At 45.1% G+C, this 26,831-nt stretch overlaps 3 protein-coding genes across 3 annotated transcripts; 1 reads left to right on the forward strand and 2 right to left on the reverse strand.

Annotated features, from left to right (window-relative positions):
* Positions 1 to 5,244: 5,244 nt before the first annotated feature.
* On the forward strand, positions 5,245 to 6,292 carry LOC308547993 (vomeronasal type-1 receptor 4-like; the record flags this gene model as incomplete). Its single annotated transcript, XM_081119014.1, has 2 exons — positions 5,245 to 6,144; positions 6,257 to 6,292. The coding sequence occupies 2 exons, from the start codon at positions 5,245 to 5,247 to the stop codon at positions 6,290 to 6,292; spliced, it is 936 nt and encodes a 311-aa protein (XP_080975140.1).
* Positions 6,293 to 10,205: 3,913 nt separating this feature from the next.
* On the reverse strand, positions 10,206 to 16,309 carry LOC308547631 (zinc finger protein 350-like). The gene is made up of 5 exons (XM_081118318.1): positions 16,180 to 16,309; positions 14,257 to 14,451; positions 13,628 to 13,790; positions 13,252 to 13,347; positions 10,206 to 11,774 (listed from the first exon to the last, which is right to left on the reverse strand). The coding sequence occupies exons 2-5, from the start codon at positions 14,302 to 14,304 to the stop codon at positions 10,444 to 10,446; spliced, it is 1,638 nt and encodes a 545-aa protein (XP_080974444.1). The 5' UTR covers positions 14,305 to 14,451; positions 16,180 to 16,309; the 3' UTR covers positions 10,206 to 10,443.
* Positions 16,310 to 17,316: 1,007 nt separating this feature from the next.
* On the reverse strand, positions 17,317 to 25,497 carry ZNF350 (zinc finger protein 350). Its single transcript, XM_081118327.1, has 4 exons — positions 25,400 to 25,497; positions 24,029 to 24,191; positions 23,653 to 23,748; positions 17,317 to 20,949 (listed from the first exon to the last, which is right to left on the reverse strand). The coding sequence occupies exons 2-4, from the start codon at positions 24,168 to 24,170 to the stop codon at positions 19,613 to 19,615; spliced, it is 1,575 nt and encodes a 524-aa protein (XP_080974453.1). The 5' UTR covers positions 24,171 to 24,191; positions 25,400 to 25,497; the 3' UTR covers positions 17,317 to 19,612.
* Between the last annotated feature and the right edge of the window lie 1,334 nt (positions 25,498 to 26,831).

A 26,831-nucleotide genomic window follows, 5' to 3' on the forward strand; every position in this document is an offset into this window, starting at 1 on the left:
TTTGGAAAAGAGGGGCTCGGGCTTCCGGCGTTTGGCGGCAATATGTCCGCGCCCCTCCCGCGGCGCCGCCGTGGGGGCCGCCATGTTGGGGCACGTGACCGCCGTACGGCCGGCGGGGCCGCGACTCTCTCCCGTCCCGGCTCGTCTGCACGTGGGCAAAGTGAGTGTATTTTTAGAGATTCGCGCTTCCCAGGGAAAATACGGGGCGAGGTAAATAGCGTTCAGTGGGCTGGGCGAAGCCGTCAGATGGCCTCAGTCTTTATTTTACAATTTGAATTAAAAAAAAAAAAAAATTTTTTTTTAAAGTTTCAAAACGGTCAGGAGTTCAGGTGTCACTGTAGCAGCAGAGAAAGAAATCCTGCAGAGAAACGGCACGCACCCGACGCTCGGACACCCACGGGAAGATCCTGGTGGAAAATTTATTGCAGGAAGTGCTTTGTTTTTGTTTTTGTTTTTGAATCCTCACCGGGGGATACGCCAATTGATTTTTACGGGGGGGAGGGGAGGGGCCGCGCCCCCGGCGAGCCCGCCGAGCCCCGGAGCCCACGGGCCGCTGTACGCGGGACGCTGCTCCACCCACTGAGCTGCAGCGGCCGGGGCGGGAAGTGCTTTTTGGGAAAAGAGAAAGATTTAGAAACGGACGCGGCGAGCCTGGCCCTCAGGGCGCCTTGAAACTGTTATTAGGATGGGAGGGCGCCCCAGGGAAAGACCACTGCAAGTGAGGCCGGGAGGGGTCTGTGGCCCGTGAGAGAGGCACAGCCAGACTGGAAATCCAAAAATGTTAAAAGTCTGTTGCTTTTTGACCAACGTCCCAAGATAAGCCAATGTGGTAAGTCTTTTCAACAAAAGACGCTGGGATAATTGTATATCTATTTGCAGAAAAATAAAGTGAGACCGCCAAGTCTAAGCATAAACAAAAATTAACTTAAGGTAAATTAACTTAAAATAGATCAGAGACCTAAGTATAAGGGGTGAAAGTATAAAACTGAGAGAAGCCTACGGGAGATAATCTTCCTGAACCTGAGTTAGCCAAAGAGTTATGAAAGAAGACAGTAAAGGATGAGCCATAAAAGAAAAAATAATAAATTGGACTTGATTAAAATTTAAAACATTTTTACTTCAAAGCACAACGCTTAAGTGAAGAGTGGAGCCAGGGATTGAGACAAAATATTTCCACATCATACATCTGACAAAGGACTTGTATTCAAAATATATAAAGAATTCACAAAACTTAATAATAAAACAACTATCCAATTAGTTTATGTATGAGTTCATGAAATTTTCCAAAAACTAAATTCTGGTAATTACAGCAAAACTCTAAACTTACTGTCAATAAGTTGTAAAATTACTATGTAAATGTTATATATACGTTATGGCCCTAAAGCTGTTAAAATGAATTGCCATTATGTAGTACAAAATGTACAGGGTATGATTTTTTTTTTTTTAAAGACACCAAATACAATTGCAAAATTATAAACAACCTAGGATTAAAAGTAAGTGTAGATGTATGGGACATACAAGAAAAAAGGTACCAACAAACCATGGAATAAGAAAGTAATAATTTGGACAATGAGAGGATCATAATATAAATTGAACATGGTATTTCAAGTATACCCCACTTCCCCTGCAAGAGCTGTGTTCCCACTGAGAAGTTAGAGGAACCACAGTCTAGACAAGACCACCCTCACTTCTGACACCAACAGCAAGGAGTTCCCTAAAGCCACCCCAACTTCTCTAATTCTCTAGGACTCACAGAGCTCACTGGGAACTGCTCTGCTCACTATTACAGGGAAGCGATACAGACAGCCAAGGAAACAGCTACACGGCGCAGAGTCCAGGAAAAGCGCCAAATGTGAAACTTCTAGTTGTCCCTTCCCACTGAAGTCAAGGAGGTGTCAATGAGGGACACTCACCCAATGCTTGGTGCCCAGAGTTTTTACTGCAACTCCATCACTTACTTTCTCGATGATGTCCTCTAGTCTCCTCTGTTCCCAGGTTGCCCTGTCACCCTAGCTAACCCCTCCCCAGCTGCAATACCCCATTGTCCCCACTCCCCCAGTTTGCTGTTACCCTTCTTCAGGTGGAAGCCCTGTGTGGCCCTGCCTGTCCCCATTCTGTCTCATGGAGCTGTATGTAATAAAGAGTCTTGTCTTTCATCTCTCTGAGTGTCACTGTATTGTGCTCCGCCACCAAAAGAATCTTTTCGTCTTCTCAAATACATACACCTCATCCTGCCATGTCCCCTAACACAGTGGACATGACCTCTCCTTCGCCTTTCACCCGCCCCTGCCCCGTGCTCACCTGTGCCCTCTCACCCTCCCCAGTATCTCAGGTTCCTGTGACCTCTGCATCCCTCCTTCCACACGCCCATGTGGGCTCCACCCTTCCTTTCCTTGCACCGTCCCCTGTGCCCTTAAGCCCAGCTGTGCACTTTAAACACTCTGGATACACTACCCCGGGGCACATTTCAGCCCTCTGCACTCCCCACCACCCCAGCCCCCCACTGTCTCAGCACCCCCATGTTACTCTTACAGGTCCTGGTTTCTATGGATTTGTTGTTTAGACTTCCTGTCACCGCCAAAGGGTATTTTCCTAGAAAATTTCCACATCATTTCCAAATTAATTTACATTTGGTTGTACAAGTGAGTCCTGAAAGTAAATTTCTGATGTCATGTGTTTGCTTTTACTCTGGACTCATTAGAAATCCTTTTCCCTTAGTTTGTCTGATACTAAATATCTTGAATGTTTAAGTAATTGTGCAGTTTAGGGTTTTGAGGATTAAGAATAAATTTGGGGATGGAAGGAAAGCTGAGGGAATCTAGTCAATACTGTAATGAATACACATGGTGTCAGGTGGGTACTAAACTTATCATATGAATCACTTCCTAAGTAGCATAAATGCCTGACCACTATGCTGTACACCTGAAACTAATACAATATCAAATCAGCTGTAATGAATAATCACAGGTTTTTAAATTAAATTAAATTTTTAAAAAGAATGAGTTTCATTTTGGTAGAATTCCTCAACAAAGCAGGGAATCCAGTGAAATGCAGGTGACTCGGCCCCCAGTCCCCCTGAATCACCTCAGCACTTCCTGCTGGTTTCATGCGAGACCCTGCCTGCCATCAGGGATTACGGAAAAGTAAGCGTCCCTCCCCATCAAGTCAATAGCCTATTTGAAGATACAAGCAAGGAACTTGTAATTATTTTTGATAAGCAACTGGGGAAAAAGGTCTTCAGTAATGTTCTCAGCGCCCCAGCCTGCACTGTCATTGCCCCGACCGGTGAAATGATAATTGCAGGTCTGACGGGAGGTGAGGTCACAGAATCACAGCCCATATCCCGGTCTGGCCGCCTCCCTCCCACACGAGCACCGGCTGCCGCGACCTCACTGAGCCCAGCATCCTCCCAACAGGCCACAGGCGGGTGAGTGTCTGCTTCAGCCTGACAGGCAGAGGAGGGAGGAAGGAGGTGAACGCAGTTTCAGGCCTGGAGAGGGCTGTGGGGCAGGGACTGAGCCGGAGGCCAACAGGTGGGGGAGGGAGAACTCCTCGGGGGTGAGCTGCGCTTGTAAAGGCAGCGAGCATCCTACCCCTGCACCACACCTGACGGCTCCCAGTACGATTTCCTGAAACCCTCCCTGGGGACCAGTATTCATAACAGTCAGTACCAGTGACCACAGATTTTGTCGATTTGGGCGCATAAAGGCTGCAATTATGAAATCAGCCTGCTGTTCACAGTAGCGTACCTGAGCCCCAGGTCGCATTCTCCGAAGTTAGAGCTGTGCTGCTGAGCCCTCATGCTGATGATAAAGGGCGAGATCTATCAGCATGACCTCACGTGGTGCAGAAAAAGATAACTGTATCTCTGGAATAAAGAGTGTTTTTGTGCAATCTAATTCTGGGTTTAGAATGTAGTGAGAACATCACTGTGTCGCTACTGAAAACACCTGTGCTCCAATGAGTAGGGCGAGACTGCTTTCCCTCTCCAAGTTAGGGACGTAGCATTTAAGGGGGGAAACTCTGTAATCAAGGGTTCCACTAACAGTTGTGAAGGCCAAATGAACGCTGTGTTATGTTCTCTGGTTTAGTGACATTCTAACATCAATCCCAAGCTAAACTCGATTATGGGTTCCAGAAAGCAATTGTAAATGCCAAGTATATGCTGTTATTTTCTCTGCTTTAATATCCCACTGAGGAATATCTGACTCCTTCTGCTATTGATGAGCACGTGGGTGGTTTCTGGTGTGGAACTGTTATGAGTAGTGCAGGTATGTGAATTTTGTATGTTGGTCTTTGGTGACACGTACAAATTAATGTTGGGTATATACTTAGAAATAAGCTTTTTGGATGCAGGTTTATATCTGTTCACTTCAAGTAGTTTCTATCAAAAATGTTCCCCAAGTGTTTGTACCAATTATAATACCCACCAGCACTGCATGAGATTCCTGGTTTATCGACATCATTGCCAAAACTTCATGTTTAATGTCTTTTTTTTTCCCTTTCTTTCTTTTTTTAAATGTCATTTTTATTTTACCTTTCTGATTTCTGCATGATAGTACCAGGTAAGAGTTTTGACTTTTCCTGATTATTAAGAATCCTGAACATTTTAGGATTAACTACTGTGAATTGAAGAACCTCTTTTTGAATTTACTGTCAAAATACTTGGTCCAGTTCCTTTAATTCTTTTGTGTCTCTGAATTCTTTCCGTTGGAAGCAAGTCATGTGTGAATGTGTAAAAGAGATATGGGGGTGAAAGAAGGTTTCTTTTAGGAGACTTAGGTCATGACTTCAAAATAATGTTTCACTTGATCTATATGGTCAATGTAGTTTGGGTGAATTATGAAATATTTTCTTATTCTAAGGCCACAGAAATATTTTTTCTTATATTTAAATCAGTAACCCATTCAGAATTTATTTATTCTAGGGTGCAGATAGTGACTGAGGTTGTGTCCTATTTCAAGTGTGAGCAAAAAATTTCAGTTTTCTGAAAATGTCGTATTAAGCACTGTTTCCATTCACTGTCACTTGTCATTGCTTCCCTCAGGCTCACAACACTTCGTCTTTAGCGCTGACTTTTCAGTGAAATATACTGGTAATTCACTCTATCTCTCTTGCCACTTAAGGTCTGTGGCTATTGTACAGAAGCAGACAACCAAAGTTACTCTTGATGTCCAAAATTTCCAATGAGTCTATTTGTTCACAGAAATGACTGTTGTCCTCCTGTAAAGGAAAACGTGCTGAATGACAACAGCCTCCAGGGATTTGGCAATAGGAATAATCTTGCTGTCACAGACTATAATTGGAATCCTGGGAAATTTCTCTCTTCTTTATGATTCTCTCTTTCATTTCCACACCGAGTCCAGGTTGAGAGCCACAAATTTAATTTTCAAGCACCTGACTGTAGCCAACTCCTTGCTCATCCTATCTAAAGGAGTACCCGAGACAATGGCAGCTTTTGGGTTAAAACATTTCATCAATGATTTTGGGTGCAAATCTCTTTTCTATGTTCAGAGAGTGGGCAGGGGCATGTCAATTAGCATCATCTGCCTCTTGAGTGTCTTCCAGACCATCATGATTAGTCCCATGAACTCCTGTTGGAAGGATGTTAAAGTAAAAGCTCCCAAGTACATCGGATGCATCATTTCCATCTGCTGGATCATTTACATGATGATAAATTTTATTATGTTGACATATGTGGCTGGGCAATGGAGTAGCAAAAACATCACAAAGAAATGGGATTTGGGATACTGTTCTGCTCCTGGTCAAGACACAATCACAGAGGTGCTGATGACAGTAATATTAGTATTCCCTGAAGTTTCACTTTCTGTGCTCATGCTCTGGGCCACTGGCTCCACGGTTCTCATCTTGTACCGGCACAAGCAGAGGGTCCAACACATTCACAAGAATAATGTCTCCCCCAGATTCTCTGCTGAGTCCAGAGCCATACACAGCATCCTTGTCCAGATAAGCACCTTTGTGTCCTTTTTTACCCTCTCTTCCATCTTTAACATTTTAACTTCTTTTTTAACTAATTGTAGTTGGTGGTTGGTGAACATTTCTGCCCTACTTTTGATGTGTTTTCCAGCTGTCAGCCCCTTTCTGCTCATGAACCATGACTCCACTGACTTCAGATTCTGCTTTGTGTGGATAAAGAATAGAAAATCCCCTAATGTTACCAGAAATAAGTATATTCTATGTTTTTTCACAATATTTGGTTATTTATTCACTCATCCGCCTCAAAAACTCAACACAGAATCTTAAGGAGAAGCTCCATGTCTTCCTAATATAGTCCGTAATGGGTACTGAGGTTTCTTCAATGGCTGAATGTAAAAACTAAATGTGCATAGAAGAGGTGAACAGAGCAGGTTAGCCTCATCCTGATATATAGGGTCCTGTTGATAGTATTCTTAATTGAATGTTGCTTGAGGTAAATCAAATGGACTTGGTCCCAGCCCTTTGTCAGATTACTGTATGAAGAAATTGTGTATTCATGGGGAAATTGTGTCAGGAGCTGATAAGGTCAAGAAGTGTGTTGAATATTGTTTGAAGACAATTTTCCGTGGGTTTCTAATGTATGTGCATGCCTTATGGACAGAGGTGTTTAAGACTGTTTCCTGAGATGTTTGTGTAAAAAGAACCTCAGAAGATAGGGACAGTGTCACCTTCTGGAACAGTAGACAGGCTTATTTGCTGTACATAAAAATAAAAATAATATCTTCAAAATGTGGAGCAGGTTTGTTAGCAATTCACTTAAAAAAAAAAAAAAGTTTTCCTTTACACAAGCTTTCTCATGAGCAATGCAAACCTACTGCCTGTGAATATTCACCTGGCCCTTTCTGCACTCCGTCGACTGGAACTGGGGTTGGGGGCGGGGGGGGGGGGCAGGGGAAACTTGCAATCAGGTTGTTCATCCTCCCTGCTGTGCAGTGAGTAATGAAGTCCCTCGGTTTTGCCCTGGCAGGTGCTAATCTATTGGCTGAGCATTGTCCTACACACCAAAAGGCTGAAGGTTCAATTCCCTGTCAGGGCACTTGCCTGGGTTGCTGGCTCCACCCCCAGTAGGGGGCATGGAAATTTGTTACCCAGTAACAGAAAACAAATACATTGATTGATACAGAAAAATTTAAATAACAAAACTAATAAGAAACAGCTAAATCAGTGCATGGAGAGAAATTTATATGCACTATATTTCAGATACATTAGTTCACTTAATTTCACAACATCCCTTGGAAAGCCTTGTTCAAGACACACAGCTAAGGGGGAAAGCACTATAAAAATGAAAGATTTGCTCATGCCACTCTCTCTTCAGCCAAAGTTATTTGAAAATGATAAGACTGCTCAGCTAGAAAATGTAAAGGAATCACTTTCAGTAATACCAAGAGCAATGCAATTGCTCTATCAGATTACAAAGTTTAGAAGCCAGGAATTTTTAAAAAGGCACCACTTATAATTGCTTAGAAGTATACCTAGGAATAAGTGTAACCAGAAATGTCTGAGATATACAGAAAAAGAGACACAACAAATCCTATAGGTGGGTGGGAAACCTGGATAAACAGAGAATCACAATGGGTTGCAAAAATCTATAAATGAATATAAGTCAAGCCTATTCAAATTAATGTACACATTGAAGGTGACTCTAGTGATCTTTTCACTAGTTCACCTGCCTGATGAGACACTATTGCAGACATAAGAAAATCTGTAATCATTTTATGCTATAAAAATATGTTTAGCCCTAGCCAGTTTGGCTCAGTGGTTAGAGCATCAACCCTCCGACTGAAGGGTCTCTGGTTCAATTCCCAGTCAGGGCACATACCCAGGGTGCGTTTAACTCCGGTCGGGGCAAGTACAGGAGGCAGCCCATCGATGTTTCTCCCTCTCTCTCCCTTCCCCTCTGTCTAAAAAACCTTTTTTTAATCTTTTTTTAAAAATTGAAAAAGGGCACACACCCAGTGTTCACTGATCAGAGCTTAGGGTAATAAAGATCATTACTTGTGTACAATGAGCATGAAAGGAAATATCCAAGACAATTGTGGAGGAAACCTGGAGGCAGGGAACAAGACATCTTTTATGACACACACTAGGTCATACCTCACTACTTTGTCAGAAAGATAACTAGAGTATTTACATAGTTACAAAAGAGGTCATAGAAGACTAAAAAGGTTTTAATGAATTCCTCGAGGAAGAAATGCACTGGATTTGGAAAAGCTGGATGAAGGTATCATGTAGTCAGTCAACATCTGAGTCTCAACCTCCCTGCTGTCCAGGGTCCCTGGGTCTGCAAAGCTCCAGCCTCATGCGTCTGTCTCTACGGAGATACACTGGGCCCCCCCAAGAAACAGAAAACAAAAACCTATTTCCAAGTTGTCTTAAATCTGAACCAGGGGCTCCCGTTCATTAACGTCCACAGCCCCCGGCTTCCGATATCTGGGCCCCCAGTAAACTGCGAGTCTGTCAAGGCCTCCGCGTTCACTGACACACCCGCCGCCCCAGTGCTCAACCACCGAGCCCCACAGCATCACACACTGGGCCCCAAACCCTGGCAGTCGAACCCTGAGCCATTAACGTGTCCATAGGCTTAACATTGCCCGCCAAGGGGAAGGTCACTAAACCAAGAACTCGAGGCCGCCCCCCACCCCCGTGAGCGAAACAAAAGTCCCCCAAACGGCCCTCCTCTCGCCTCACAGGCCCCCCCAGTCCGCAGACGCCGCCCCACCTGATGCTGAGCGTCTCAAGGCCCCAAGCAGCTACCAAACGCCCCACTCACGGCCAACTCAGCCAACCCGCCCGGCCAAGGCCAGCCCGGCTCCGGCTGTTGCTGGGGACGCTTCTGGAAATTCCAGTTCCGGTCCCGGCGGTGGGCGGGGCTTTGTGACGCACGTGGCCACGCCCACTCCCGGAGCCAGGCCCACGCAGTCAAGATGGCGCCCGTGGCTCACCAGCAGCGGCGGCAAGAAGAAATTGGAGTCACCATTTGGACCCTCGCAGTCTCTCTGTGGATCAAGAACGCTGTCCTGAATGAGTGTGCAGAGGCCGACGTGGAGCGTTCTGTATTCTACTTAGGCTTTTGGGCCAAACGGGAAGATGGCAGCGCGGGTGCACCGCTACTGGGCCGCAGGACGGGCGCGGCCATCTTCCTGGGGCGGAAAGCGCCGGGGAGCTAACGCCCTGAGGAGCCCTTGGACACACGACGAAGTTGGTGGAGGCCCGATGTTAGAAGCGGCGGTCAGACTGGGGACACAACACTGGTGGCTTTGAGTCCTTTTCTGTTCTATTCTAAGAATCATTTTCCTTTTCTGCTTTCCTTATAATCAGCTGATAAACCTCTCTCATCCCACGTGAAGGGTTTTGGGTTGACAGTTCTGTTCTTTAGAACTACTGCCCATCGGTGATAAAATACCCTGAGCCCGGGGGCCTGGCTCAGTGACTGAGCTTCGACCTGTGACCCAGGCGATCCCGGCTGGATCTAGAAGTAATTTCTGTCCTGGTCTCAGTTTAGCTCGTTTGAAGATAACGTAAGGACCTCAATGCTCGCTCCGGGAAAGCATGGGGCTCTGTGTGGCCAACGCTGCATGGGCGGCGCATGGGAAAGACCCAGGTACGAGAGGGAGTGTTTGACAAACACTCAACATAAAAGAACAAACTGCCTCGATCTGAACCTGTTCTTTCATAAATCCCTCTGCATAATATAAACTATAAGAGTTTATGGTAGACACACCAGTTTTCAATGAACTCTTTACCTTGGCCTAGGGAAACTAAACTGATATATACATGCCCATATCCCATCAATGGAGTATTAGCTCCTTTCTGTTGTTTTATTCATAGTAACATTCCAGATACAATTTATTAAATTGACTTTGAGAGGAAGAGAGAAAGGATGTGAGAGGGCAACATCAATGTGCTTCCTGCACGCCCCCTTCCGGGGACCAAGCCCGCAACCTGGGCATAGCTGTGACAGGAATTGAACCAGTAACCCACCTCAGTGCCCCCACCCGTGGCACAAATTATTTTTAAGAAAATTCACTTATTGGCTCCACTTCTACCATTCACTTGACACCACAGACCAACTGGTGTATGTGTTTGGGTTAACATCAGGTCATGCCTCTCTATCAGTGCATATATTTAATACGGTGAGACTATCACGACTTCTCTGTCTCAGCATTTATAGTTTCTCTCAGTATATAATTTTCAACAATAATCTGAGCTAGGAATTTTTAAAATTTATTTATTGATTGATTTGAGAGAGAAGGAAGAAATATCAGTTCGTTTTTCCACTTGTTTATGCATTTATTGGTTGCTTCTTCTATGTGCCCTGACTGGGGATTCAACCCACAACTCTGGTGTATTAGGATGATACTCTAACCAACTGAACTACCTGGTCAGAGCTGAGCTACACAGGTTTTGATCAAACATTTGCACATAGAATATCTCTTGACTTTTTTCCTATTGGTTTCCTGTGACATAAAATAAGACATAATTGATCACTGAAGGTGAGACCACACTAACTGCATTCATAAGGTTTCTGTCCTGGGCAAATCCTCCCGAGGGCACACATCTGGCCATAGGCTGACCCATTACGACTACATTCCTGTTTGCTAAGAGCCCACTGATGTTTAATGTTGCCTGAGGGACCAGAGAAGGCACCTGCATAGCCACCGTATTAGCAAAGTTTTTCTCCTGCAGGACCACACTGGTCTGGGATGAGCTGGGATTCTCCGCAAGAGGATGTAACACCTTGACTGAGTGAATTTTCTGATGTTCATTGAGGACTGACTTTGCTCTGAAGGCTTTCCCACATTCATTACAACCATATGGTCTTTCCCCTGTATGAATTCTCTGATGTACAACGAGCTGTGGCTTCCCAATAAAGGCTTTCCCACAGTCACTGCATTCAAAAGGTTTTTCTCCTGTGTGAATTCTTTCATGTTTAATGAGACCAGTCTTCTGGGAACAGGATTTTCCACATTCACTGCACACAAAGGGTGTCCTTCCTGTGTGAAATCTCTGATGTGTAGTGAGAGATGTCTTTTGGCTGAAGCCTTTTCCACATTCTTTGCATATATAAGGTTTCTCGCCTGTATGAGTCCGTAAATGTACCATGAGATTGCCCTTCTGGATAAAGCGTTTCCCACAGTCACTGCATGCAAAGGGTTTCTCCCCTGTATGTATTTTGTAATGTATATTGAGCCGTGACTTCTTAAGAAAGGCTTTGCCACACTCTGTGCATTCATGAGGTTTCTCTCCCGTATGCGATCTCCGGTGTTCATTCAGTGTGACCTTTCTGGAGAAGGCTTTCCCACACAGACTACAATGATGAGGCTTCTCTCCTGTATGAAGATTCTGGTGATCACTAAGCAAACACTTCTTCATGAAGGCTTTCCCACATTCACTGCATACATGTCGTTTCCTTATTTTTTGAGGTTTTTGATGCTTAATGAGTTGGGACTTAGTGTTGATGAATTTTTGGCTTTCTAGGAATTTAGTTTCAGTCTGAAATTGTTTACTCTTAACATGAAAGGAAGATTGCCCATCTCCAGGAAGTTCACCCGGCTTTTTGACTTCATAGTCTCTACTCTGGCTAAGTAAAGATAAATCTGATTTCATACTTTCTTCAAGTGAGTCAAGCATATCATGACTTTGCCGTAACGGAAAATGAATTTTACTCCAATGAACACAATTTTCAAATACGTTATTTTTGTGCCATTGTTCTAGCCTATTCTCCATGCTTTCATCTTGTACATGCTCCCACATATGGCCATCAAGTTTCCAGATATCTAGGAAAGAAAACGAATTCTTACATCATCTTGATTTGGAAGAAAGGTAATGAAAAATACACCTTGATGTGTGGTGTCTTTTTTGCTGATGATCCTATGATGTGAGTATAACTATGGTCTGGTTTAGGCTGGAACTGAGAATGTATATAATAAAAATAAATCTAGTTAAAAAACAACATGAACACCAGACTCCTTTAAAGAAGAGAGCTCTGTGGGTAGGGAACTGAGGTGATGGCTGGATGGCCAGGAGGGCAGATGCACAGGGGGTGAAGGAGAACCTAAGTTTACAGGGGTCTTCTGGAAGGAACAATAATTCTAGGTCTTTGCAGTGACTGGAAGCTCAGGAGAGTTGCCATCTAGATGAGTAAATTCTACAAAATAGAGTCTGTGATAGATCACATTGGGGAGACTGTACTAGGAGAGTTTCGTGCAGGGAACAAAAGCAGCTTAGCGGATTAGCATGAAGAAACTTTGAAGGGTTGGTGGACCAGATGAGAAAATGGAAACCGGAACCTTTGAAGAATCTCAAGTGAAGGACAGGCAAAGCTAAGAAAAAATAAAGCAAAAGCGCAGTGAACCAGTTTTCTTTGGGGGTAAAGCATCCAAGATGGGGTGGATGTTAGGAAGGAAATCAACATCACCAAGGGCAGAAGGGAGCAGTGGTCAGAAGACAGCACAGTTTTCTCTTTGGAGGGACGCCTTGGACGGTGGAGTCTCAGCAAAAGAGGTGAAAGAATAAGAATAATAAAGGAAATATTTAAGAAATCTAGCCCTAACTGGTTTGGCTCAGTGGTTAGAGCATCAGGCCACTGACTGAAGCGTACCGGGTTTGATTCTGGCCAAAGGCACCTACCTCTGTTTCAGGCTCGATCCCCAGCCCTGGTCGGGGAATGTGCAGGAAGCAAAAAATCGATGTCTCTCTCTCCCCCCCCCACCCCCCCCACTCTCTCTGAAAAGCAATGGAAAAAATATCCTCCAGTGAGCATTAAAAAAAAAAAAAAGTTTATGCCCTTGCCAGTTTTGCTCAGTGGTTAGAACATCAGCCCGCTGACTGAAGGGTCCCAGGTTCAATTCTGGCCAAGGGCACGTACCTCAGTTGCAGGCTCCATCCCCAGCCCCAGGTGGGGAGTATGGGAGGCAATCAATTGATGTGTCTCTCTCATATCCATGTTTCTCTCTCTCGCTCTTTCTCTCTGAAAAAGCAATGGAAAAAATATCCTTCGGTGAGAATTAAAAAAAAAAAATCTAAAAAACAGAACCAAACCAAAAAAATCAAGGTACAGATACAATAAAGAGGAATCAGACCCCAGAAGAGATAAAGGGATCTATTTTTCTCTCCACTCCTACAAAGAGAAAGAGTTCTCTTACTGGGAGAGACATGCATGGAGGCGCTGCTCACTCACCTATCCTCAGACCCCTTCACCTCTGAGCCTCTTCTCTAAACGACTAGACTGTCATTTTTACAGCTGCCTCTCACCTGAACCGTTCCGACAGTGGATTTCACCCGCTGTGGTCCATGGTGCTTCTCTGTGATCCAATCTGGAGAGTGTGTCTGGTTTGCTGGCTTCATAACCTGTTCACGGGGAATGATGGGAGACTTAGACACACTGAATAGGACTTGGGGTCTGTGATGACCACATGATGTTATATCTGAAGACAAACAATTTTCACACTTACAAAGTAAAGGGTTTTCTCTCAGGAAAAGAGAGAATATACCTGTCTAGGACCAGAGAGGGAACTAAGATTCCTCTACCACTTCAGAAAACCACAGACAGGCCAGAGCTTTCAGAAGCTGAGAATGGAAAGGCCACTGGCTGGGGACAATCTGAGTGACACAGGGGAGCTGTCCTCACCCACTGACACCAGGTGGCTGTAGTTCTCCAACATCACGTCCCTGTACAGATCCTTCTGATCGGGATCCAGGAGCTGCCACTCCTCCCAGGTGAAGTCCACAGCCACATCATGAAATGTCAGGGGTCCCAGTAACAACTCCATGCTTTTTAATGGTGTGATGTCCTTTAGATGATATGGAAGAAATGTTAGTCTTTCTGCTCATTTTCACTCTATAGGTTGTACCTATACAGCGAGTAGGGTTTTAGGTTAATATAAAGTTGAATAATCAAATGTCTAGTAAAATGCAGGGTGGGGGGAAATTCGGTTTACCATTGTTCCTATGGAAAATAGCACAATAATTAATAAACAATACAAGAGTCAACTCTTTTCATATACTCACAACTGTAAACCTACTTTTGCACCACCTTGCATTTTGTAATTGAGCATTCAATCATCCAATTAGGATTTTCTATGCTGTGAACAAGTTAAATGTTCTTGTGAACCTAAAAACACCAAATTTGTATATTTGAGAGACAAAAGATATGTGTGTGTATACACACACACACACACACTGTTCAGATTAAGAAAGGTTTTCCACAGGCCTCTAGAAATCCATTAATGAAGACAGAGAAGGCAAAGCCAAAGTCACCTGAGCCTGGAGCATTTTCTTCTGTTCCCTGAGAAGAGGTGACAACATGGAGGCTCTGTCTTGTGTGCTCTGGGTCAGCTCTAAATTTCTGTTATGAAATCTCTCTTCAGTCTGGTGTGTCCCTGGAAATGCTGATACTCAACTGTGCAGCTTCTCCTACTTCACATGATTCTATTGCTCCTGAGGAGTGAGAGCCTGTGGGTTGAAAAAATTCAGTGAGTAGTAGGTTTCCTCTGGGACCCCATGCTCCAGGGCTCCTGATGGCAAGGCCCACAGCATCACTGGTCTCCCTTTATTTGGTCTCCTTGCAAGTATTTATTTTTTTATCCTCACCTGAGTGAGGATATTTTTTCCATTGAATTTAGAGAGATTGGAAGGGGAGTGGAAGAAGAGAGAGAGAAACATCGATGTGACAGACACATCTGATTGGTTTGCTCCCACAGCGCCTGGACCAGGGGCAGGAACCGGACCTGTCAACCAGGTACCTGCCCTTGACCAGGAATCAAACCTGCCACTCTCCAGTGCTCAGGCCCATGCTCTAACCATGGAGCCACACAGGCCGGGCCGGGAAGCATTTATTCTTCGGGGCCAATAAAGCCTTAGGTTCTAAACGTGGCGGTGCTCTTCCTGTATTCTCTGGAGTGAAAGTGACACGCCGCGAAAGAAGATGAGGGAGATGACACTGTAGGGGAGAATAATTTTTCCTTCTTCTCTTCTAGGTTCTTTGGCTGGTCTAATAATTAAATTCATGCAACAAAGATTAACAGGAGAGAAACAATCAGAAGGGTTAATAACATGCATACCTCCTGAGTACTGGCCCACCGGCAAATGCCATCACCTGAAAAACCACCTTCACCTGGAGTCAAAAGATATTGGGGGTGGAGAGTCATGGGAGGTTACCAAGAAAAGCACAGTAGCCGGGCCCCTCGAGGCTCAGCAACTGAGCATCCATCTAGGATCCAGGAGATTTCGGTTCAATTCCTGATCAAGGCACATACCGGGGTTGGGGGCTCGATTCCCACTCCTGGGCGTGCAGGAGGCAGCCGATCAATGACTCATCATTGATGTTTCTCTCTCTCTCTCCCTCTCCTTGAAATCAATAAGGGGGGGGGGGTGTGGGGGGTGTGTGTGTGTGTGTGTGTGTGTGTGTGTGTCTATATATATATATATATATATAAAGCACAGTAAACAAGCTTAAGGCTGTTATGCAGATCTAAGTCCTGCTTCCTCCACCGACAGTTGCACAGTAAACAAGCTTAAGGCTGTTATGCAGATCTAAGTCCTGCTTCCTCCACCGACAGTTCAGGCCGGTTTGGTTTAGTGAGAGAGCCACCCTTATAGATGACAAATTGCCCTTACAAATGTAAATGTCCTTCACAAGGGGTGACTTCTATTAGGTTTTCTGAGCTGCTCCCAGGGCTGCAGCTCCTTCGAATCAACCAGCCTACAAAAGCTGATATCCCAAAGCAGCCTATTTCAGGGTGGCAAACTGCTCCCCTTCCTATTCCAGGAACTGCGTATTTAAAAGAGAAAATCCTCTCCCAGAAACTAAGATTTTCACCTATACAGGTGGTTAGAGCTACACAACGTCTCTCAGCTCATTTCATCATAATTCAGTCACTGGCGATGGGCCCCGGAACCACCACGCGTGACCGACAGACCCGGACTTCCTCGTATCTCTACAGACTCCGAGGCTGTGCACAGACCGCCCCCTCTCCCTGGGGCGCCCCGACCACAAGCAGACCCGTCTGCTCCCCGAGCACCTCAAGTCCCGAGGCCACCTCCGCCCCGGCGCTCCTGCCTCCCCCGCCGCCCCGGGGACAGTTCCGTGCTCCACACACCACCCCGTCCACACGTCGCCCTGTGAGAAACAAAACTTCTCCTGTGACGAAAAAACTTCCGGGGCCAAAACCACACACTCACCTGAGCTGCCCCCACACCCACCAGGAGAGCGCAAACGTGGTATTTCCGCGAACAGCTTAAACTTCTGCACGGGTACTGCTCCCTCTAGGGTGGCCGAGGAGGACAGACGGCTGAAGAAACTCCGGACGACGATTTCCGGTATTTGGCGCCAATATGTCCGCGCCCATCGGGCGGTAGCGCCGTGGGGGCCGCCATGTTGGGACATATAAGTGCCGTACAGAAGGCAGAGCGGGGCTCGCGGCCTATAGCCAGGGATGGCGGGAAGTTGAGGAGCTGCTGAAGATGGCTCCTTTTCTGGCACGTCCACCCTTGCGGAAAATGGATAAATTTTCAGGGCTTCGCGGTGCAAACACGTTGGGACCTAAGTTGCTTTCAGAACACTGGGCAGAGAAGTACTATGGCCGCAGGGCATATTCTCCACATTACACACACACACACACACACACACACACACACACACACACGCACGCACGCACGCACGCACGCACGCACGCACGCACGCACGCACGTTTCCAAGCGAACAGGCGCACCTGGAAGGGACAAAGTAATACAGGTGCTGAAAGGACACCCACCTATAGCTCTAGCCGGAAAGCAGTTAGTCAGAGGCATATTTTGAGAAGAGATTTCTAGAAACTGGTAGTGTGAGGCTGGCCAACTAGGAGGGCTCGTCTGCGAGGAGCTCAGTAGTCACTGGGGGTGGGGACTCGGGGAAATGCCACTAAAGTGAAGCCAGTAGAAGTGTGGAATCAGTGTTAAGGGCACAACCTGAATCCATCCCATTACAAGGAATACTGTAAGGGTGGTGATGAGGGTATAACCCAGGATTTAGGGCAAGGAATGTCAAAATGAGGGGTGCATCTGGCTGCTGTTAAAAATCAAACAGCCCGGCCTGCGTGGCTGGGATCCAGGAGATCCTGGTTCCATTCCCAGGCAGGGCACACGCCTGGGTTTCTGGCTCACCCCCAGTAGGGGGCGTGCAGGAGGCAGCTGATCAATGACTCGAATCCTTGATGTTTCTCTCTCTCACTCCCTCTCCCTTCCTCTATCTCTGAAACCAATGGAAATATATTTAAAAAAAGAAAAGAGAAAAAGAAAAAGGTGCTTTGTAACTTTTGGAAGTGAGTATAGTAAAAAGAAAATATTTGAGGTTTATTTTATTTGGCTATTTTTTGACTGTCAGCACCAAATTCAACAATGAAGCACACACAACTCTTGAAAAATATTTTTATATTCTTATGCAAATTGCTGATCCCTCAGTACATCGAAATTGTCCCCTAATTTATGAACTTTTCTCTTGCAGCCACAGGTAAACCCAAATGGGAGTAAATTCTTTGGCCCACTATAGTTTGCATTTTGTATACTTTTAGTTCTAGGGAGTTTTCATTTATGTGGCTGTTTTCACCTTCCTTTACTATTTACTTCCCAGTACTGTACATGCTGGCACCTTGAAGAGAATGGAAAAAAAGAAATCCCTCCTTGAATTTCACATTCCTTAATATCCTCACTCAATCGGCAGGCCCAAGACGTATGGTTAGCTTTTTAGTCAAGCCATTATGTTCTTCCTGACCCATTTCCTACCCTGTGTAGTGCTGGTGGGTGCCTTGCCAAGTGTGATGCAGTGAAGAAAATGGAAATAGACCGAACCAGGGATGTCTAGACGCTGACAAAGGAGGGCTAAGTACTGTTAATGCCATCAATGACCTAGAAAGAGGTGAGGGAGGAAGCATGGTTTCTTGATGGGTTTTATGGCCAGTATGTAAATTAAAATTGTGGTTTTTAATTTGAATATTTCTATTGGAGGCTTTGATTTGGAAGTAAGTTATTTTTGCATGTCTGTGAACTATAGATAAATTAAAATGGGAAATATACCATGATATTTTTAAAAATCCCTAAAATTTATATATTTATATTTAGGCTTTTGAAAGGAAAAAAAACTGTTTTAGAAATCATTGTTTCTGTTCTGAAACACGCTTGTGAGACCATAATCTCATTTTACATAGATATTAAAACATTTTAACAGTGAAAAAAATATAAAATGTAGAGTAAAAAATTTACCAAGGAATTTTCCATCTAGTTGGAGAGATAATATACAAACATTAAAAAAATACTTTACTGAGGTGCTTAAAGTCCATTAAGAGGAGTCCTTGCCCTCCCTCCAAATAATAAGCCCCTTGAACAGGAAATTACCATAACCCCTTGAAACAATTACTCCATGTTTGCTATGAAGTATTCATTTTCCCCCCAAATTCATTCATTGGAGCCTAACCCCAAATGTGATAGTATTTAGAGGTGAGACATTCCAGAGGTGCTTAGACCTAATGAATTAGACCCCAGCCCAGGATTGGAGTTTCTGGTTTAGGGGGTGTGAGATGTGACTGGGGAATTGGTATTCGTTTCTGTCAGACAATCATTAGAAACAGCCCTGTGCTGGACTTACCTGGTGATAATTTTGAGTAATATACATGCCTAATCACTATGTTGTACACCTGAAACTAATATAATGCTATACGTCAACTGTAATTGGAGCCCTCATGAATGGGATTGCTGCCCTTATAAAGGACATCCTAGAGAGCTCCTTTGCCCCTTCCTCCATGTGAGGACATGAAAAGTAACTGTCTTCTATGAGCCAGGAAGCAACCATTCAACAGGCACCAATGTGCTGGTGCCTTGACCTGGGACTTCAAAGCTTCCAGAACTGTAAGAAATAAATGTCTGCTTTTATAAGCCACCCAGGCTATGGTATTGTCTTACAGCAACGAGAACAAGCTAAGACCATGTCCATGTCACAAGTGTAGATACTGACATACTCTTACTCTATTAGCTGGTGTGTACAGGTGCCACTTAGAGATAAGATAACTCTACCTCAATGCTCTCTCCAGGATACCATGGCCTGCTTCTGTTTTGATCACTACCTTATCCTCAGCTCCTGGAACAGAACCAGGTACAAAGGAAGTGTTTGACAAAAACTCAGTATAAATAATCAACTCAATCTAAGCCTGCTGTTTCAAAAGTACCTCTGCATAATATAAACTTCTGAGAGTTTATGGTAGGCACTCCCATTTTCAGTTAACCCTTCACCTGGCCTGGGGAAACTGAATTGATAAATACATGCACATATCCCACCAATCCAGTATTAGCTCTTTAGTGGTTTTCACTCACATCAACATTTCAGATACAAATTATCTTTATGTTTCAAAAATTCACTATGCCTCCACATAGCTTCTTTGATTTCTTTAAATGACACAATAGACCAACTGATATATGTGTTTGGGTTAACACCAGAGTATGCCTTAGTATCAGTGCATATATTTAACAAGATGAGAATATCACTACTTCCCAGTTTCAGCATTTATAGAATTTCTCTCAGAATAGACTTTTCAACCATAATCTGAACTAGAAATTTTTTACCAAATTTTTGCATATAGAATGTCTCCTATTGGTTTCCTGTGACATAAAATAACACGTAATTGATCACTGAAGGTGAGACCACACTCACTGCATTCATAAGGTTTCTGTCCTGTGCAAATCCTCCTGAGGGTGCACATCTGGCCATAGGGTGGCCCACTATGACCACATTCCTGTTCGCTAGGAGCCCACCGATGTTTAGTGCTGTCTGAGGGGCCACAGAAGGCACCTGCATAGTCACCGTATTAACACGGTTTTTCTCCTGCAGGACCACACTGGTCTGTGATGAGCTGGGACTCTCTGTGAGAGAATTTTCCATCTTGACTGAACCACCATGTTTTTCTCTTGTGTGTATTCTTTTATGTTTCACAAGGCAAGACATGTAGGCAAAAGCTTTCCCACACTCGTTGCAAGTATAGGGTCTCTCTCCTGTATGAGTTCTTTGATGGACAATGAGCTTCTGCTTTGTGGTGAAGGCTTTCCCACAGTCGCTGCATTCAAAGGGTTTCTCTCCTGTGTGAATTCTTTGATGTTTAATGAGACCGGACTTCTGGGAACATGATTTTCCACATTCACTGCACACAAAGGGCGTCTTTCCTGTGTGAAATCGCTGATGTGCTATGAGGCATGTCTTCTGAATGAAGCCTTTTCCACATTCGCTGCATATATAAGGTTTCTCCCCTGTGTGAATTCGCCGATGTACAATGAGATTGCCCTTCTGGATAAAGCCTTTCCCACAGTCACTGCATATGAAGGGTTTCTCTCCTGTGTGTGTTTTCTGGTGTATATTGAGCCGTGATTTTTTGAGAAATGCTTTGCCACATTCAGAGCATTTATAAGGTTTCTCTCCTGTGTGCGTTCTCTGGTGTTCAGTAAGCATGAACTTTCTGGAAAAGGCTTTCCCACACACACTACATTGATGTGGCTTTTCACCTGTATGAATAATCTGATGATCAGTGAGCCAAGATTTCTTCACGAAGGCTTTCCCACATTCACTGCATACGTGAGCCCTCTCTCTTTTCTGAGGTTTCTGATGTTTGATGAGTTGGGACTTAGTGCTGATGAGTTTTTGGCTTTTGTGAAATTTCATTTCAGCCTGAAATTGCTCACTGTTAGCATGGAGAAAGGATTTTCCATCTTCAGAAATCTCAGTGGGCATCTTGATTTCATAACTTCTACTCTCGTGAAATAAAGATAAATTTGATTTCATGCTTTTTCCATGTGAGCCAGATATATGGTTCTGTGGTAACAGAGATTGGGTTGTGTTCTGATGGACAGTATTTTCAAATGTGTTACATTTGTACCATTGTTCTAAGCTCTCATTCTGTAAGTGTTCCAGCACATGGTCATCAAGTTTCCAGAGTTCTAGGAAAGAAAAGAACAATGAACTCATCCAGCATCTTGACTTGGAAGAAAGGTAATAAAGACAACAACACCCTGATGTGTCATTTTAGTGATGACTTTGTGATGGGAGTGTAAACAAAATTCTGTATTCAATGTTCCTTGCACATAGAAAACACAACAATATAAAGAAACCAAAGGTAAAAGTTGAGTGTAAAAACAGGTTCCATAATACATTATGATGAAATACAGATTTGTCTGCTTTCTAAGGTACTGACAAACATGCAGAATGTAAAATATAGGCAATTTACAGTATCAGCAGACACACAGAAAAGGGCCACCTCATCCAAATTTGTGAGGGACAGACTCACTCCTTCCACACACCTCACTGGTGACTACTATGTACCAAGATGGTTCCAGGTTGGGGACACACACACACAGTTCTCCTGTTCCCAGAGCCTACACTGTACTTTGCTGAAGCCACTTAAGGGGCAAAGACACACATAAGTAATAGATGTAGATTGTGAAAACAGGTGGGAAGGTGCAGTGCAGTGGAGATGGAGAGAGGTGGAGGAAAACAGGCTACATTTTGGAAGAAGCCAGGACTCGCTGTGGATTCATGATTCTCATGGGCATGCTGAGAATAAGATGATGACACAGCAGAGAGCTCCTAGCACCTCTGACTAACAACCTCCAGAGCAGAACCCCTGATTGCCCAACCCAAATCCTTCTCCACTTACTATCTCCATCACCATAAATGACAGGTCCACTCTTCTGTTTAACCAGAACCAAACTTTTCGGCATCACCCTTCATTTGTTTCTCTCACTCACACATAGCATCTACCTCAGTGATAAATCCTGCCTGCTCTCCCTAATGAATATGTCCAGAACTGGACTAACTCCACACATGAAAGCAAGTCACTCTCTTATTCTACAGCAGTAGCCTTCTGCCTGGGTTTCCTGTTCCTCCCCAGTCGGCAACTCTGTTTTCTATCCAGGAGCCAAAATGATCTTTCCACATAAATTATATAACAGTCCTCTAACTCAGGAGTCCTTAGAGGGTTATTATCTCATGAAGAATAAAACCAGGGTTTTTTAATCCTCAGCTGGGGATATTTTTTCTCACTGATAAAAATAGCAGCCCCCGCCCCAGCACCTACTATTCCGTTCTACTGACAAAATTTTTATCCCAGCACTTTTCACCCTCTAGACATATTAGTTGTGTGTTTTGATATGTTTTTTTGACTACTTCTCTTATAATGAAAGTTCTTGGTCTATTGGAATGGTTTTTCTCACTGCTATTACCCTCCAGCAGACACTAGGTTATCTGAAAATATTTTATAGAGAATGAATCAAGGAAGCAACATATGTGGAACACACTGGGCAGCATTTCGGAACAGAAGATGGAAATCTATCTCTTTGTGAACAACATATATCATGCAGACAACAGGAAGAAAAATTTTAGTGTTTCCCTGGCTGGCGAGCTCAGTGGTTAGAGCACTGGCCCCTGTACCCCAGGGTTGCAGGTTCGATTCCCAATCCTAGTAGGGGCTTACCTCTCTCACATCAACGTTTCTCTCTCTAGCTCTCTACCCCCACCCCCTTCCACTCTCTCTAAAAATCAATAGAAAAATATCCTTGGGTGAGAATTAACAAAAAAAAATTTAATGGGTAACGGATTTAACCATATTCTGAATGTCCTCAGAATATGGTGAGACGAAAAATGAGTTTTAGGGACGTGAATACTACAATGGTAATGTGACAGTAAATAAGAATAAAGTTCAAAATTAGCAAATACATAAAGGAATTAATTTTAAGTAGGCAAGAGCATTATGGTCTGGTTTAGACTGGAACTGAGAATGTACGTAGTGGAAATAAATCGTCTAGTTAAACCACATCATGAACAGCAGAATCCTTTAAAGAAGAGAGCTCTGTGGGTAAGGAACAATTGAGGTGATGGCTGGATGCCCAGGAGGGCAGATGCACAGGGGTGAAGGAGAATCTAAACTTACAGGGGTCTTTTGGAAGGAATGATAATTCTAGGTCCTTGCAGTGACTGGGAGCTCAGGAGAGTTGCCATCTAGATGAGTAAATTCTACAGAATAGAGCCTGTGGTGGATCACATTGGGGAGATGGTATTATGAGAGTTTCATGCAGGGAACAAAAGAAGCTTAGCTGATTAGTGTGAAGAAACTTTGAAGGATTAGTGGATTAGATGAGAAAATGGAAACGAGAACCTTTAAAGAACCTCAAGTGAAGAAAAAGAGAAGCTAAGATAAAAAGAGAAGCAAAAGCTCAGTGAACCAGTTTTCTTTGTGGGCACAGCATCCAAGATGGGGTGGATGCTAGGAAGGGAATCAATATCACCACGGGCAGAAAGGAGTTAGGTCAGAAGACAGTGAGCACAGCTTTCTCTTTGGAGAGGGGCCTTGGACAGTGGAGTATCAGCAAAAGAGATGAAAGAATATGAATAATAAAGGAAATATTTAAGAAATCTAAAAAAACAACCAACCAAACAAAAAACCAAGGTACAGATACAATAAAGAGAGTCAGACCCCAGAAGAGATAAAGGGATCTATTTTTCTCTCCACTCCTACAAAGAGAAAGAGTTCTCTTACTGGGAGAGACATGCATGGAGGCGCTGCTCACTCACCTATCCTCAGACCCCTTCACCTCTGAGCCTCTTCTCTAAACGACTAGACTGTCATTTTTACAGCTGCCTCTCACCTGAACCGTTCCGACAGTGGATTTCACCCGCTGTGGTCCATGGTGCTTCTCTGTGATCCAACCTGGAGAGTGTGTCTGGTTTGCTGGCTTCATAACCTGTTCACGGGGAATGATGGGAGACTTAGACACACTGAATAGGACTTGGGGTCTGTGATGACCACATGATGTTATATCTGAAGACAAACAATTTTCACACTTACAAAGTAAAGGGTTTTCTCTCAGGAAAAGAGAGAATATACCTGTCTAGGACCAGAGAGGGAACTAAGATTCCTCTACCACTTCAGAAAACCACAGACAGGCCAGAGCTTTCAGAAGCTGGGAATGGAAAGGCCACTGGCTGGGGACCATCTGAGTGACACAGGGGAGCTGTCCTCACCCACTGACACCAGGTGGCTGTAGTTCTCCAACATCACGTCCCTGTACAGATCCTTCTGATCCGGGTCCAGGAGCTGCCACTCCTCCCAGGTGAAGGCCACAGCCACATCATGAAATGTCAGGGGTCCCAGTAACAACTCCATGCTGTTTAATGGTGTGATGTCCTTCAGATGATATGGAAGAAATGTTAGTCTTTCTGCTCATTTTCACTTTATAGGCTGCATCTATATAGCGAGTGAGGATTTTAATATAGAGTTGAATAATCACAAGCCTAATAAGATACTATTTGTAATAGTACATTCAGTCAACCATGCATGTGCCCTAACCAGTAATCAAACCTGCAACCCAGAACTGGAACCACCACAGCTGACCAAGGCGGACCAGGGTTTATTAATACACAGGGGTACAGGTTACCTTAGCAGAGCGATAGATATCAATAAAATGGAGAGTCTGTTAGAAAAGAAAAAAAAAGTGCACCTGCTGCTACAAATTAAGTGATGAGAGCAGGTACTAGCAAACGTATTCTGCAAAGGCATAGATCTATATTTTCCGTTTTGAGGCCCATAATTCTGGGTCAGAAGAACGCAGTCCTGCCTCTGCAGCCGGACAGGAGTGACTGAGGGGCGCGGGTGGACCTGTGTCCCCTGCAGCGAGCCGGGCCCCGGACAAAGGCTGGAGCAGGGGCTCCTGGCCGCTGGCCCCGGGCCCGCCTCCCCTGAGGTTCCCATCTGCGCCCCACACGCCCCCAGGCCGGCGCGTCCGAACCGGAGGACACGACGGGGACCTCACAGCAGCGTCGTCCGCCACCGGCCGGACCGCAGCCCGCACGAGCTCACCGACGGCAGGAAACCCGCCGGGCGCCGGCGCCGCGGAAAGCCACGGACCCCGCTCCTCCCGCAGCCACAGGCCCGGGCCCGGGCGGCCGGAGCTTCGGCCTCGGGAGTCTCGGGGCCCCCGGGCTGACCACACGCCTTCCTTATCCCGGACCTGGGCCCGACGCCCTCGCCTGGACGCCATTCTCGGGGCCCGACACCCCCGAGCCCACGTCAGGGCCCGACCCTGAACCTGACCCGCGAGCACCCGAGACGCCACCTCCGTCCCTTAGAGGGACCCGCAAAGGCCACGACGGGCGGGACGCGGTCGTTGGTCTCTACAGGCCCTTAATCGCCCAAGGACCCCGAGGTACCCCGACCCCAGGCAGGGGCGTCTCGCCTGCTTCCTCCCAACACCTTGGCGACCCTGCCTCCCGACCCCGCCCACAATTCACGGGTCAGAACACGCCCCTTCCACCCGTGACGTCCCGGACCCTGCGAGACAAACCTCCCGCGAGCCCAAATTTATCCAAAATCTTCCAGGACACGAGCGCACTCACCTGTTTCCCCAGCCCATCGGGGGTCCAAACGCTACACTTCCGCGAACCGGACCAGCTTCTGGAACCGGCGCCCAGAGATTTCGTCTCCTATGGTGGCCGAATGGGATCTGAGGCATTCGCAGAGAGTCGAGCGACTTCCGCGTTTCCCCTCTGAGGCAATATGTCCGCGCCCTTGTCGAGGCGCGCTCATGGGGGCCGCCATGTTGGGACACGGGACTGCCGTACAGAAGGCAGAGCCTGGGCTTTAGGGTTAGCCAGGGATGGAGGGAAGCTGTGAAGCTACTAAAATTATCTCCTTTTCTGACACTTCGACTCTTGTGAAAAATGGGTATATTTTCAGAACTTCATGATGCAATCACGGCGCAAGCAAAATTGATTTCTGGAGGCTAGGCAGAGAAGTACTGCAGCTGTGAAGTCTATTTATGTATGTGAATAGACAGAAACATTTCTAAGCAATTAGTTCAGGTGTCATTTTAGCAAGGGAGGAGGCACTCCTAGAAAGGGACAATTTAACACTGTTGGTAAAGTGACACCCACAGAGCCCAGGCCTGGAAATAGTTGGCTGGAAGTGTTTTTTGTTAATCCTCATCTGACGGTAGTTTTCCCATTAATTTTTAAAGAGAGGGGAAAGGAAGGAGGGAGGCAGAGAGATACATGATGTCACAGAGACATCTGTGGGTTGCATCCCACAAGAGCCCAGACTACCACACTGCGCAGGGCCTAGAATCGTAGTTTTAAAAGGACAGATTTCCAGAAACTGGTACAGTGTGAGTATGGCCATCAGGATCAGATGAGCCTAAATTGTAATTGGGGATGGGCACTTTGAAAAATGCCACTAAACTGAGGCCAGTATAAGTAAAAAAATCAATGGCAAGAACACAACGTGACCACGTCATTACAAAGTATACTGTATGGGAGGTGAAAGGAGGTGTAATCCAGGATTTAGAGCAAAGAATGTGAAAATAAGGCACGCATCAGGTTGTTGTTAAAAAAGGCATAGTTTCTGGTTCAGAAGGTGTGGAATGTGACTGTGAATTTGCACTCATTTACCTTTCCAAGGCAGGAGAACTGTCACACACAGTCACTATAACGGGCCATGTGCTGGACTTACCTGGTGGGAGCTCTAGCAAGTCACCTGGAGATTTCCAGGTTAAGAACCCTCAGAGACCTCAGTGCCCACAGCACCTGACTCCCTGCAGGTGGGTCAGTGGGTAGTCAAGAAGAGTTGAAAAAAAGTAAAAACTTACCATAAATTATACAAGTTACTTCCAAATAATAATCTCGAGCACCCTGAAACTGGAAAAATGGCCATAGTGGTCTGACACTCTGGCACACTCCTGGCATGGGAACATTGTACATCATTTTCTTGTCCATGAAACATCTTCCCAATGCACTCAAATTCCCTTTTCCCCCCTACTTTAAATATGTGCTC

This window comes from Miniopterus schreibersii (assembly GCF_964146895.1).
Source record: "Miniopterus schreibersii genome assembly, chromosome: 18".
NCBI lineage: Eukaryota > Metazoa > Chordata > Mammalia > Chiroptera > Miniopteridae > Miniopterus > Miniopterus schreibersii.

What these genes read in the sequence shown, in the direction of transcription:
- LOC308547631 (XM_081118318.1), bottom strand. Translation starts at nt 14,304, where the DNA reads ATGTTGTCACCTCTTCTCAGGGAACAGAAGAAAATGCTCCAGGCTCAG. An exon ending in AGAAAATGCTCCAGGCTCAG is followed by an intron (nt 13,791 to 14,256) that starts GTGACTTTGGCT and finishes TATCATCTAAAG; the next exon opens with GACATCACACCATTAAAAAG. An exon ending in CAGCCACCTGGTGTCAGTGG is followed by an intron (nt 13,348 to 13,627) that starts GTGAGGACAGCT and finishes CCCCGTGAACAG; the next exon opens with GTTATGAAGCCAGCAAACCA.
- ZNF350 (XM_081118327.1), bottom strand. Translation starts at nt 24,170, where the DNA reads ATGGAGTTGTTACTGGGACCCCTGACATTTCATGATGTGGCTGTGGCC. An exon ending in CAGCCACCTGGTGTCAGTGG is followed by an intron (nt 23,749 to 24,028) that starts GTGAGGACAGCT and finishes CCCCGTGAACAG; the next exon opens with GTTATGAAGCCAGCAAACCA. An exon ending in CCACTGTCGGAACGGTTCAG is followed by an intron (nt 20,950 to 23,652) that starts GTGAGAGGCAGC and finishes TTTCTTTCCTAG; the next exon opens with AACTCTGGAAACTTGATGAC.